The 14,499-nt window shown below is 46.0% G+C and overlaps 4 protein-coding genes across 4 annotated transcripts; all 4 read left to right on the top strand.

Moving 5' to 3' along the window:
* Positions 1-403: 403 nt before the first annotated feature.
* Positions 404-3,178, top strand: GLAREA_05473 (P-loop containing nucleoside triphosphate hydrolase; the record flags this gene model as incomplete). Its single annotated transcript, XM_008078762.1, has 1 exon — positions 404-3,178. One exon carries the CDS (start codon positions 404-406, stop codon positions 3,176-3,178), a length of 2,775 nt encoding a protein of 924 aa, XP_008076953.1.
* Positions 3,179-4,877: 1,699 nt separating this feature from the next.
* Positions 4,878-5,542, top strand: GLAREA_05474 (uncharacterized protein; the record flags this gene model as incomplete). Its single annotated transcript, XM_008078763.1, has 2 exons — positions 4,878-5,294; positions 5,348-5,542. 2 exons carry the CDS (start codon positions 4,878-4,880, stop codon positions 5,540-5,542), a joined length of 612 nt encoding a protein of 203 aa, XP_008076954.1.
* A 969-nt stretch (positions 5,543-6,511) lies between these two features.
* GLAREA_05475 (P-loop containing nucleoside triphosphate hydrolase) lies at positions 6,512-11,105 on the top strand (the record flags this gene model as incomplete). The annotated part of the gene is made up of 3 exons (XM_008078764.1): positions 6,512-6,634; positions 6,707-7,535; positions 7,582-11,105. 3 exons carry the CDS (start codon positions 6,512-6,514, stop codon positions 11,103-11,105), a joined length of 4,476 nt encoding a protein of 1,491 aa, XP_008076955.1.
* Positions 11,106-11,508: 403 nt separating this feature from the next.
* On the top strand, positions 11,509-12,156 carry GLAREA_05476 (uncharacterized protein; the record flags this gene model as incomplete). Its single annotated transcript, XM_008078765.1, has 1 exon — positions 11,509-12,156. One exon carries the CDS (start codon positions 11,509-11,511, stop codon positions 12,154-12,156), a length of 648 nt encoding a protein of 215 aa, XP_008076956.1.
* Between the last annotated feature and the right edge of the window lie 2,343 nt (positions 12,157-14,499).

Here is a 14,499-nt window from a genome sequence, read left to right on the forward strand (position 1 = left end):
GGCTGGCGAATCACAGAGCAGTATCATCCCCACAGTCAGGCCAGTTCAGGTTTCCTGGCGAGAGCCTTCTGGAAGCAACCACTGACTGCGAGAAGCGTCTGCCAACGAGTCGCATGTTCTTCAACCTACCAGCTTTTTTCTTGTTGCGTAGGTGAACGGCCCACTTACTACTATTTAGCAATCAGACGCTTCTTCTTCTTGATTTCCTTCTCTCAAGACAAACAAACCAAATATTGCGAAAGTCAATCACTCAACTACTGTTCAATTCTACTTCTTTCATTTACACATAGCGAAACCACAAAAGGCATTCAGGACTTGAGTCCTTCAGTTTACAACTATAGCTCCCACAGTACAATTCAACTACAGCAACAGCTGATCGAAATTCGATCAAAACATCGCAAACATGAATAACATGGACTTCACCGACAGGGCGAGCAAAGCCCTTTCTGATGCCATGGCGGTAGCAGAAGGTTATGCTCACCCACAACTATTACCTCTTCACCTTGGACTCTCCCTCCTAGATCCACCGGCAGACGAATCGAAAGATCAACAAAATGGACCAGCACCATCTCAGTCTCTCTTCCGTCAGGTTGTTGAGAAAGCAAATGGCGACCCTCAGGCTTTCCAAAGATCACTTCAGAAGGCCATTGTCCGATTACCCAGTCAAAATCCTCCACCAGAGCAGATAGCTATGGCACCGTCGTTCACGAAAGTACTGAGAGGAGCTCACGACCTACAGAAGACACAGAAAGATTCGTACATTGCCGTGGATCATTTGATCATGTCATTGTGTCAGGATCCTGCAATTCAGACTAGTTTGAAGGATGGGAATATGCCAAACGTCAAGGTTATCCAAGAAGCCGTTCAGAAAATCCGAGGTACGAAAAGAGTCGACTCCAAGACAGCAGATACCGAGGAGGACAACGAGAACTTGAAGAAGTTCACTGTGGATATGACGGCGTTGGCGCGAGAGGGAAAGATGGATCCTGTTATTGGTCGAGAGGAAGAGATCAGACGAGTCATCCGAATCTTGTCTCGCAGAACGAAAAACAATCCCGTTTTAATTGGAGAGCCAGGTGTTGGAAAAACCACAGTCATCGAAGGTTTGGCTCAACGTATCGTCAATAACGACGTACCAGACAATCTTTCAGCATGCAGACTGCTCTCCCTAGATGTGAGTGGTATTGTTGCCGGCAGCAAATATCGAGGAGAATTCGAGGAGCGCATGAAGGGTATCTTGTCAGAAATCGAAAAAAGCCACGAGATGATTGTTCTCTTCGTTGACGAGATGCATCTCCTCATGGGAGCTGGTAACACTGGAGAGGGTGGTATGGATGCTGCCAACATCCTGAAGCCTATGTTGGCCAGGGGTCAGCTACACTGCATTGGTGCAACCACACTTATGGAGTACCGAAAGTACATTGAGAAGGATGCTGCTTTCGAACGTCGTTTCCAGCAAGTCCTCGTCAAAGAGCCAACGGTTCCAGAGACAATTTCTATTCTCAGAGGGTTGAAGGAGAGATTCGAGGTGCATCACGGTGTCGATATTTCCGATGGTGCCATTGTCGCTGCAGCTACTTTGGCCGCTCGCTACCTTACCCAGAGACGCTTACCTGATTCTGCTGTGGATCTTATCGATGAAGCAGCAGCAGCGGTTCGAGTAGCCCGAGAATCTCAACCTGAAATCATTGATTCTTTGGATCGGAAACTGCGACAGCTTAAAATCGAGATTCATGCCCTTACTCGGGAGAAAGATGATGCTTCCCAGGCTCGTCTGGCGCAAGCTAAGAAGGACGCTGCTAATTGCGAGGATGAACTTAGACCACTACGCGAGAAATACGAGCGTGAAAGAGCTAGAGGCAAAGCTATTCAGGAGGCGAAGGTTAAGCTCGATTCACTTCGCGTCAAGTCAGAGGAAGCAACCCGTATGGGAGACGACAGTAGGGCTGCTGATCTACAATATTACGCTATTCCGGAGCAGGAAGCCTTTATCAAAAATCTCGAGAAGGAGAAGAAAGCAGCGGATGCAGCGCTTAGCTCTACAAGCGATCCAGATTCAGGCGGGTCTCTTCTCACTGATGTCGTTGGCCCAGATCAGATCAATGAAATTGTTGGTCGCGCAACCGGCATTCCAGTCAGCAGACTGAAGGCCACCGAGAAGGACAAACTGTTGCACATGGAGAGAGAGCTTACCAAATCTGTCGTCGGTCAAAAAGAAGCTGTCAAGGCAGTATCGAACGCAATTAGACTTCAACGTTCCGGACTCAGTAATCCAAATCAACCACCCAGTTTTCTATTCTGCGGTCCTTCGGGTACCGGTAAGACGTTGCTCACAAAGGCACTAGCTGAATTTTTGTTCGACGACCCAGCTGCTATGATTCGCTTGGATATGTCAGAATACCAGGAGAAGCATTCCTTGAGTCGAATGATCGGTGCGCCACCTGGATACGTTGGCCACGACGCTGGAGGACAACTCACGGAAGCTCTTCGTCGCAAGCCGTTCTCAATTCTGCTGTTTGATGAGGTGGAGAAAGCAGCGAAGGAAGTTTTGACTGTCCTCCTTCAACTTATGGACGATGGTCGTATTACTGATGGTCAAGGACGTGTCATTGACGCACGCAATTGTATCGTTGTGATGACCTCCAATTTGGGTGCCGAGTATCTCCAACGAACGTCATTGACATCTTCGAGAATCGATGACACAACGAGGAAGTTGGTCGAGAAGGCACTTCAAGATTACTTCTTGCCTGAATTCTTGAACCGTATCAGTTCAACGGTCATTTTCAACCGGCTATCAAAGGCTGAGATCCGCAAAATCGTTGATGTCCGTCTTGCTGAGATTCAGAAGCGACTTGCGAAGAACGACAAGTCCGTCAAGATCGACTGCTCACCTGAAGTTCGTGACTATCTGGGAACTGCAGGCTACAATCCGCAATACGGTGCTCGTCCTCTCGGCAGACTTATCGAAAGAGAGATTCTTAACCGCATGGCCATCTACATTCTTAATGGCTCAATCAAGGATGGTGAAGTGGCTAGAGTGGTTATGCAGAATGGCAAGATCGCTATCCTACCCAACCACCAAGGCATGGATACCGGTGACGAGAGCGATGATGAGTTAATGGATCTCGACTATGATGGACAACAGGATGAAGATCCTGATATTGGTCTCTATGATTAAGAGCCATCATCAAAAAACGGTGGTTGAGAACCAAACTTCGCCATGTATTTGACGATTAGATCAACGGAAGGAATTATACGAGAGCTTTGAGGGGACATGCATTGGTGGATTAAGATGTGTCGAGCGCTTATGCTACAAGGATTGGGGATGACATCAGTGTGTACAGATGACTTACGAAAAATGATGAGATGAGATGATGAAAGTAGCAAGCGAGTGCTGCATTTTTGGCGTATGGGGTTAGAGATATAACTTTTGTTTTGCTATTTACATGACTTAGGGACATAAGAGTAGGTGTTTGATTCTTAGTTTATAAGATGGAGTTGGAAGTTAGGGTCATGTACATAATAGACACCGTACATAATACGATGATTTCTTATATCTAGACAAATTTATATTCCCTCGTGAACTAACAATACCTTCCTTTTGTGGTAGATGCTTTGACCCCCATTCGAATTCCTGGCACATACGTCCACTTTCCTTACGACAAATAGAGTTTTATTTCGGACGGATGAGGCCTCAACCGACTCCATCGATTCATCTCTCGAACACCCTCGAACACCGGTATACTTCGAGTTTTCCAGGTTGATGGCAGTTTTTTTCTTCCACACGCCGTTTACGATTTTAGGTTCTCACCGTCCACATTTCCACATTGTGAGGGTTACGTTGTCTACATGAGGCGTTTTAGATCTTCGTCGCTTGTTTTTGTGGGGAAGTTGGGTTGATGAAACGACGTCTGATCTTTGACAGGGGCTTGCAAAACAAGACATTGACAAGAAAAAATGATCCGCCAATCATGGCTTGGGTCTCTTGGGAGATTGCCTTGTTGTTTGGGGTGCTTTGGGGATTTTCGGATGGGGGAACGAGATGGTGTGGTTGTGGTAGGGGGTAGGGGATGTAACCGGGTTTTGAGGAGTTCGGATTGGGGCGTTGGATACGTGGATATCTTTTTTTAAGGTGTATTTTTTAAGCTTATTCGTAGGACAAAACTGCAGAGAAGAGTTCTGTAAGAAAACAAGGGGAGCTCCCATTCTCCAGGCCAGGAGTTCAACTACCATTCAATTCCGGGTTCTAACGTCTATCGAATCTTTACTCCTGCGAACTTTCTATTTCCTCCGGGGGCGCTTAAACATGCTCGGACTTAGTTCAGACAAGTATGATCAACCGCTTGCGGTACCCTTGATCGGTTGAGATCGTCCTTTCTAACAGCCTCAGTTTCACATTCCATTGAACGTCGTGCTTTCACGGATTTCCAGCGCCACGGTTCATCATTTTTGCTTGGAAATCTCTTGTCTGATTTGGCAAAGCTTATCTATTCTTGGTCTAAATACAAGGGTGGTATGTTCATATGATTTTCATGAGACGGAGAAACCAATCGAAACTGTAATGCGCTCGTGCGTCGGATCATCTGGCTTCTCTGGGCTGTCGGCCGAAATGCTATCATCGTCAATAATGGAGATCAGAAAATCTTTATAAGGAAGTGGTATACCCTCATCAATCCTTTCTTTTCTCTTCAGCAGCGCTCTCATTCTTTACATCAGTCTTCCAGTTCAAACTTTAACTACCTTCCTTCCGATATCACATTCTTTCTGAGCTGTGCTCGCTACAATTTTCCAGACACTTCCAAGACAAAGAACACTTCTTTACAATCAACTTCTTCTGTTTATATTTTAAACCCTTTTATCAATCAACAACCGTCAACATGCAGTTCTCATTCGCAACCCTTTCCCTCGCTCTCATCACTCTCTCCATCGCCTCTCCAGTTCCAACCACCTCCAAGGAGAAGGCCGCCGCAAAGGCAGCAGCAGCAGCAGCTTCCTCGACCACCGCAGCATCTGCAGCAACTAGTACCGCTTCTACTGGCACTGCCGCTGCCGCTGGTGATGTCCTCACTTCTTCGGACTACAACACCATCCAAATCTCCAGCGGAACCGCTGGAAGCGCAGAGACCGAAGCAAATGCTCTCTTCGCCAACATCGACATGAACAACCTCGCGGGTGTTAGCGCCGCCGATTTGGACATCATCAAGGGTACCCACGATGCTGCCGAGGACGCGGAGGTCAACGCTTTCAACCCAGCTATTGCAGCTGCTACCGGAGATGAAGCTACCGCTCTTCAAGTAAGTCATCTTCATCTATCATGCGATGACGCAGGTACTAACGTGTAATTTAGAATGGTAAAATCAAGAACAAGGTTCTTAAGCTTACTGCTGAGGTTCTCGGTGAGCAGATCAAGGCTGCTCAGGGTGGTGATGGCAGTGGTGTTGCCAAAGAGCAGGCTAAGCTTGCCAACAACATTAAGCTTGATACTGCTGCCGCTGGTCAAGCCAGCACCTCAGTCAGTTTCGCTGCCTCCATTCCTGCTTAGGAAGGACAATCGATCTCAAAGAGATGAAAGGAGACTAGTATAGGGTTTAGGAAGGTGGATTTTGATGTTAGAGAAAGCTTTTGGTGTAGATATTTGGTGCTTTTTCTTGTGGGAATACTTTTTTGTGGTTGAGGGGATGTGTATTGGATTTTGATAATCTAGGGGTTGAAGTTTCGATCTGGAATCAATTTTTACTGATTGTAAACATGTCTTGCCTGCTATTGCGCTGATTTAGTGAGCCAAAAGAGGAAAATTCCGACTTAAGCAGAAGATACAAGAGTCGGCAGAGTGCTATTGGTTTATCTTCGATACCAATGGGAGATGGTCACTTATGCTGCGTGTTATATTTTCTTGATAATTCTGAGAACAGGTCATGTTTTTGGTCTGTTGAAATAAATGACATTTCGTTAAGCTTGAAGTGTTGGGTTTGAAGTTCTCAGTTGGTTTCGGAGGTAAGAACGCTCAGACGTTGTGTTACAGCTTGCTGAAGTATATATTTTTGTTTGCAAGGAATTCTTGCAGCCAATCAGGCACCCTAGAATGGGTCCTTTAGCTCAGCGGTAGAGCAGCCGATTGCAGTAATGCGATTTATCGGCAGGTCAGTCGTTCGAACCGGCTAGGGACCTCTTTTTTTTGTATTTTTTCCCTCTACCGAACTGTGTTTTGGAAAGTTTATTCACATCTTTTGGGTGGTTCGTAGTCACACATAATTTTCTATTTTTGTCGTGCAATCGTCTCCCATACAAACAGTAATAGGTGGATTTACCGAGATATAGCCGCTGTCAGGGCGTCATACTACTCGGCGACTCGTAAATAAAGGTGGGGGGCATTACATCTGTCACCGAGTTTGGGAAGGTTTAGGTTGACACTTTTTAACATCAACCTTTTCATTTTTCGTCTTTTGTCGCCATCGGTTCTCAGGAGTTTATCATGATTACGGAGTAGGTTTCATGATAAAATAATTCGGTTATGGCCTACCTATTATTGCCGGACTCGGAGCAGCCATGGTATGGCCAGGAAGGCGCATTCAGGAGTTCGATGGTTCATGTGGCAATAAAGGAAGATTCGAGTACTAGGTGCTCGCGAATATGGGTACGTAACACATGTATACTTCTTCTAGCAAGTATAACTCTTTTCGGGGCAATTGGATTGACATTCGAATAGGATCCGGTGAATGCTCAATTTGAGTCTTGTGTCCTTCCATACATCGCCAACATTCCAGCACTACTGGCAATATGCATTGTCCTCGGATACCTATTCAGACTTATTCCGGGAATATCTCTTACACCATGGTGGCTAAGTAGATTTGTTCGAGAAGTCCCAGAACCTGTTGATGAATTGACGCCTAAACGCAGACGGAGCTTCACCGTCTTTTCTGGGAGCTTGCTTCTTGTTTCTATTTTGGGACTTTCACTTCAAGTTTCAACAGCGTTATTTCCTAGATTTCAGCTTGAATTATTAGGTCTCGTCGCATCATGGATAGCATCGATTATTCTACTTGTTATTCTACGACCAGCAGCTACACCGAAAGCCTTGCTTGGTCTATACGTTAGTATATTTGTGTCTCAGTTCATCATTATCGCCAATGGAGCTTCAAGTCTCGACGCTTTTGACTGTCCAGCGACAGTTGTTTTCCTACTGGCTTTTGCGGCGATATGGATCATTCTTTGCATGCCGCTCAGAGATCCTAGCTTGCCTAGATTTGCGATAAGTCCTCCTTTTGGGGTTCCAACCGAAAAACTTCGTACTCCCGAAGATTGCTTGACGCTTTGGCAATTTATGTCTGTCTCATGGATGGAGTCACTACTTAAGGTGGGAAATTCGAGGCAACTCAATGACGATGATGTTTGGTCGTTGGGGTACCAATTTGACCACCAAACTTTGCACAGCAAATTTCGGGAGCTCAAGGGTTCCGTATTTAGGAAGCTCATAGAGGCAAATGGTCTTGATCTTTTCATTCTCTCTATGCTCGGCATCCTGGAAATTGTGGGCTGTACGTATATCCTTAATTTAGACGAATTTTGCTCATGCTTATACAGATTTTTCGGTTCCGGTTCTTCTTCAAAAGCTCCTTCAGAGCATGGAAGATCATCACTCGTTCAAACGACCGGCGTTCGTCTACACATTACTGACTCTGCTCATCCGACTGGTTGTAGCTCAATCAGAGAATTTCAGTGTGTGGTATGGAAGGAGGGCCTATGAAAGATCTCGTGGGGAGCTAATCACTATGCTTTATGAGAAGACACTCTCCAGGAAGATGGTTAGCGTGAGTAGCAAAGCTCGTGATGAAGGGCGAACGACCACAAACGGGAAAGTGGTGTCCAAGAGCTCGACAATGGTTGAGAAATTACTAGGTTTCTTTGGAAAGAAGGGCCAACCTGCCGAGACTCCGCAAGAGAACAGTGAAGGCATCGAGAACACTGAGATAATGCCCGAGAAGTCGCTGGAGCTAGCAACAACAGGAAAGATTATGAATCTGATGCGATTTGACGCGTACGAAGTTGCCCAGCGGTTCTGGGAATTTGCTCAGTTGGTGACTACGCCTCTGAGTTCAATCATTGCCACTGTTCTCATATGGAGACTGATAGGATGGCCATGTTTGCTTGGTGTGATAACAATATTTGTGGCTCAAGGACTCAACGCGTGGATTGCGCGAATATTGCTGAAGTGGGAGAGGAGACGCAGGGCGTCAACAGATGCAAAGCTTCACAAGATAAATCAGCTTGTCGAGGCTATTCGACATCTTCGCTACTACGGCTGGCAAGATGTATGGTTGGCTCGGGTCATGGAAGCGAGACAAGTGGAGTTGGGACTCAGAATTGTCGCCGGACTTTGGCAGATTCTGATTGGCCTTGTGAATACTCTAGCTAGTGGCTTGTTTCCAGTGGTTTCATTCTATGCTTACACAGTGTTAGCTGGCAAGCCTCTCAGGGTTGACATTGCCTTCCCTGCGTTGCAGTTGTTTTCAATGCTCGAGCACAATCTTCAGGACATTCCAAACCAAATCACCGTTCTACTAAATGCCAGGGTTTCCATGGGTCGTATCGAGGACTTCATGAAGGAACCAGATATGGCGGAAGCGGAAGCTGTACATGAAACCAGTTCAGACCTAGCCATGCATAATGCTACATTCGCTTGGCCTGGAGCAACGGAGCCAGTCTTGCGAGAAATCACTTTATTACTCCCGAAAGGGCTTACTGTTGTCTATGGAGAGGTCGGTACGGGCAAAACTGCTTTGCTACAAGCCTTTCTTGGGGAGCTGGATAAGTTGAGTGGAGAATACGAACGCTCAAACAATGTGATTGCATACTGTGGGCAGACACCTTGGCTTCAATCCATGAGCATCAGAGAAAATATACTCTTTTCTTCGCCTTACGAAGAGGTACGCTATAGACATGCACTTGATGTGTGTGCCCTACTTCCTGACATGGCCAACTTTGACCATGGTGACCTTTCTCTTGTTGGAGAGAATGGCGTTGGGCTTTCAGGAGGTCAAAAGGCTCGAATATCGCTTGCGAGAGCTGTTTATTCGCAAGCGAAGGTCCTGCTATTGGACGACCCTCTTTCTGCCTTGGATCACCACACCGCAGAATCTATTGTGCGAAAATGCATATCAGGCCCTCTTCTCAAGGACAAAACTGTCGTTCTTGTTACACACAGAACCGACTTGGTTCTCCCTATTGCAGATCAAGTAGTTGAAATCTGTAATGGCCGGGCTGAAACAATTGAACGCGACTCTCTTAACATCCTACAAAAAGTTCACTCACACGACTCTGCCAACGAAGATTCCCATGTCGATGAAGACAAACCTACGACTATTCCCGCTAAGTTCCTTGAGGACGAACATCGTGAACATGGTGGTGTCAAAGCATCTATCTATTGGGAATACGTCAAGGCTGGCAAGCTACGCTGGTGGTTTATTCTCTTCATTTCGATGCTCTTTTATCGTCTGACGGATGTATCCAAAACTTGGTTCCTAAAGACATGGGGAGAAGCATATGACGAGGTGGAAGAAACTTCTGGGGGCCCGCTGAGTGGATTACCCCATCCCGAAAGAGATATTAAGCCGTGGCTCGTAGGGTTTCTCGTGCTTGCCATTGCCCAAGCTGTTGCGGATTTGTCTAACCGGATTTTTATGCTAGTAATCTCCTATCAAGCCGGGAAGAACATGTTCGAGCGCGTAATCACCCGTGTTACCCACGCAAAGTTTCGCTTTTATGACGTTACTCCTGTTGGCAGATTGATGAACCGGTTGACGTCTGATATCAACACGATCGATGGTAATATTAGTGGTCAATTGTCTTATATGGCAAATCTCGCGACTGCTTGGGTATCATCAGTCATTGTCATTGGCTCCGTCACACCACTTTTTCTGATTTTTGCCGTTCTACTTACCATAAGTTTCGTCGCGATATTCTCACATTTCCTACCGACGTCACAGAGTCTTCGTCGACTAGAGATGGTATCACTCAGTCCACTCATATCCAACTTTGGCGAACTCACTACAGGCCTAACGAGTATCCGAGCTTTCAAAGTCTCCTATCTTTTCCAACAAAGGGTCATCAAAGTCACAGATAACTTCCAAAAAATGGATCATTTTTATTGGAGTCTACAATCGTGGTTGATGTGGAGATTTGATATTTTGTCCGCAATCTCGACTTTTCTTTTAACTTCGTTAGCCCTTATCACAGGGCTCTCGCCAGGTCTTACAGCTTTCGTCCTAACTGCTGCTTCAAAATTTGTTTGGTCAACACATAAAATGTGTCGGCGGTATGGCCAACTTCAGATGGATTTTGTTTCCGTTGAGCGAGTGGTTGAGATGATGCGCCTGGATCAAGAGCCGCCAGGAAAAGTGCAGCCACCTGCTTACTGGCCATCGTACGACGGTGACATTATCTTTGAAAATGTCACAATTCGGTACGCACCACATCTGGAGCCATCTTTGACTGATGTGTCACTTAAGATTAAAGGGGGAAGCACAACTGCTCTAATAGGTCGGACGGCGTCAGGGAAAAGTACTCTCGCTCTTTCATTACTAGCGACTACACTGCCATCTACTGGGCGGATAATCATCGATGGCATCGATATCTCAACAGTAGATACCCAAGCACTGCGGAAGCGGGTCACATTTCTAGCCCAGGAGCCAGTTCTTTTCCCTGGTAGCATGCGGGTCAATCTCGATCCTCTCGACGAGTACAGCGATTCCGAATGCATATGGGTTTTGGACAAGATTGCTTCCCGCCATCAATGGAGTCTTGACACTCATGTTGATACCGGTGGTCGTAACCTGAGTCAGGGTCAGAGACAACTTGTTGGGCTTGCAAGAGCGATGCTGAGGAGGAGTCCTATTATTATCATGGATGAAGCGACAGCAAGTATAGATATGGAAACAGCGATGCGGATACAAAAGATACTGCGGGAGGAAATGAAAGATAGTACGGTCATCACGATTGCACATCGCGTTGATGCCGTCAAGGGTGCTGATCATTGTGTGGTCCTTAGTAAAGGAAGAATTATAAAGAGCGGCGGCGTGGATGAGAATGTGGAGGAGCTTTTAGGGTAATGATTGAGGTCAATAGCTGATGATGTTTGAGATTGACGAGCGACTTGTTTTGGCCGATAGCCTTTGTTCTTACGGAAGCTGATGAAGGTCAGGTGAAGACTATCGGAGGAGGACGACAGTAGTACGGTCATGATTAAGATGAACGTTCCAGAAGTTAGTAGGCATACTGTCACCCAAAAGTTATAGAAATAATGTCAGCGTGTAATTAGAGCTAATGAAAGCCAAATTTAATATCCAGCGAGCGAATTTCAATGCTAGAAGCCAAGTAGATTTTCAAGGGTGAGCTTATGTGACTTCAGAAGTAAGTTTTGTTCACACAAGCATCGACATAGACGCCATCGATTTTCTGTTCTAAAAACCTTGGACATTTTGGAAACCTTCAACAATCTCACCCGCCCCAAAAATGTCGCAACTTGCTTCAGGAGTATCGCCCATTCGACTACCTACCAACCATGCGCTTCGATCTACACCAAGACTCCCAACCCCTCCTCCACCTGATCCCGAAAACGAGCTTCCCTTTCTCTCTCCCGAACTCCTCACATCCACGCTCAAGAAAATCCACAAATCGCGCTCGCAACTACGTCTTCACCTTTTCCAAACAACAGAGACCCCCTTCCAGAATATACACATTGGCGCGCTAATCTTCAACGGTCCGAAGCTTCTCGTTATCAAACATGTGGTGGATGAAACTTGCTGCTACGATATTCCGAGCAGGAAGATGGCGGATGAGGATTTCAGTGTGATTCGGGCTCTAATTGGTGTTGTCAAGGAACAGACCGGGATGGAGGTGGCTTTGGTGGTTAGAGAGTTAATGCCTGCGTTCCAGTTCAAGATTCCGTGGGTTGTGCATGGAGAGCAGTTCTGGAGTCCGTGTGTGCAGTTGAATTTTGTGGTTGGGGTGAGGGCTGGTGGGTTTGATTCTGGGAATGGGAGAGAGAATTTGTTTTGGATTGAGGAGGGGGAGGGGAGAGAGATGGATATGCCGGATGGTGTTAAGGGGTTGGTTAGATGGGCTTTTGCGGATCGGTTGATTCATGGGAGTTGGATTTAATGGTTGTTGGAGAGTCGTGGTTGGGATGGGGATGGTTAGGAGCTGGTAGGGTAGATATGCCTGGGATCATGGAGGGCAAACGGTTTGGAATTCTAGGTTGAAATTCAAGGTACTCTGAAACTCTTTGAGTCATAATGGAGTGTTGTTCTTGCGGTATGAAAAAAAGACTGCTGTTTCTGCGAAAAGTCAAAGTTACAGGATGTCGTTGTTGTGCCATCTTGAGAAAATCCGGTCGATGATCGCAAGTCGATAACTGATATTCCACTTGCTACAGTCGCATCAATCATCTTGTATGTATACGAGATTCGACATCGAATTGTTTTATAACGCTAAATGTAAGAGATAGGAGGAACTTAGCTGGCATGAATATCGAGAAAGAAGACATCTCGCTTAGCTGGTCCGACCCGACCCCGGTCTGACTCCGATTTTCGGAGAGCTCGGGCGTTTCCAAAATTTGTGCGGTCACTCGTTGGTTAGCAAACATTCTGGTACCCAACCTCACCTCCTTCACGGACGTTTCTAAAAGTCCACAAAAAGTAGCCTTTCGACACCAATTCACATGTTCTATCCTCTAAAGTCGGTTTGTGCTGTAACAACAGACACACGACATTCGAAATATGCATCTAAGAATGTAGGAGAACTTGGAAAGCGTTGCATTCCCTACTTACTACCTTTTCAGTTCTTGATCCAATAAACTGCATGCAACAGACTTTGATTCTGCTTGCCCCTGGAGATGCTGCAACAGAATTTTCAAGACGACATTCCCGTCAGAAGAAGACTCTGACAGATTTTCTAGCTGGCTCTGATCAGCACGAAGTGTTGCATTACTAAGAAGTTAGAACAACCATCCCTTGGTCTCTTGATCTGCCGTTGTCTACATAGTGGTGTCACATCTCCAGCCCGTATCCTCGCAGAAGCTTATTCATGCTCAAGTACAATTCAAGCGACTCATCGGCGGCAACATTTGAATTGAGGATATTTTTGAATAGAGCCTAGGCAAGCGTTGAAGTGATGGCCGGCTTGATGACCGAGGAGCATAGGTGCTATGATACTCTGAATATTCCAAGGGTTTTGGTGGCCGAACTACTAGTTGGAATATTTGTTCATGAGACGTTGACGGGAAGTCTTCCCATAGACTTATCAAGTGCACCTCTAGCATTGAACGACCATTTCAGAGTATTATCAATATTGCAGACGGATGTCGAATCTGCCGGGCATTCTTCTACAAGAATATCGGTATCAAGAGTGGAGTTTTGACTTAACTTAGCCGACCAGATTCTAGAAGTATGATAGCATTGTTTTTCATATAAACGACAACAGAGCCAGTGTACTAACAGCAATAGCAATTGCACAAGAGAAGATACTGAACAAATCAACCTACCTTAGTCATATCTGTATGTCTGCCTCCCCCTTAATTTCTTTTGGAGCAGTGAGGTTAACATATCATTCCAGGACATTTGAATATGAAGTTGAAGTTCTTGGGTAATAAGTGCGTCGAGTTCACCCAGGGTTCGAAGCACACTGTGTGTCTAATGACTAGTCTTCAAATATCAAGTCTGGGAACGGCACGACTATAGCTGCTTTCGCCTGAGACAGGTGGAACCCACATTCAAAGACAACGAAAATTGGTGCAGGACCATGAGAACCTATGACACATGACTGTTCCCGATTGACAAATTCGGCAGACTCCTAGATTATTATATCGCCTTCGCAGAAATACGCTTGTTCTGTTTGCATCCAAATCGCGGCCATTTCGTTTTGTTTTCGGGAATCGGCAAGAAAAGAGAGAAAAGTTGTTACATGGCTTACCAATGCTTTCTTCGCGAGATGTTGGAGCAATCATGACCATGTCTGATCCGATTCTTGACCAAACATGTGACCGAATTTCATCGTGGTAATTGCGGAGTACCAAGAACGAAGGATTCCGGCTCCACCACATTGGGGGCGGAGAGGTCCACTGCGGCTGAAGGGTTGAGATCCCAGACCCTTTCTCCCAAATCTTCTGGACCACTATACCCGCTCACAATGTTACGGTTTTTGAGCATCTTGGTATATACCAACAACTCTGAAAGTACGAAGGTTCGAGTCTTCCAAGGTAATCTTCAAGTACTAAGTTCCCAAGAACCACGTCAAATGCTGATTACATGTCGACCCAGTGCGGCGACAATTTCACGTACAGTAATACAGGGTATGTGAAGCACCAGCATGTATTTCAGACAAGGGAGATCGCACAGGGTTACTTCATTGGGTAGTCTCGGCCGATCGCAGTATCAACACAATCGAGCGACACTTTGATTCGTCCCTCGTTCAGCCTTCATCCATATCAGGTAATTTCCTAAGCCT

This window comes from Glarea lozoyensis (genome assembly GCF_000409485.1).
Source record: "Glarea lozoyensis ATCC 20868 chromosome Unknown GLAREA10, whole genome shotgun sequence".
NCBI classification, from domain to species: domain Eukaryota; kingdom Fungi; phylum Ascomycota; class Leotiomycetes; order Helotiales; family Helotiaceae; genus Glarea; species Glarea lozoyensis.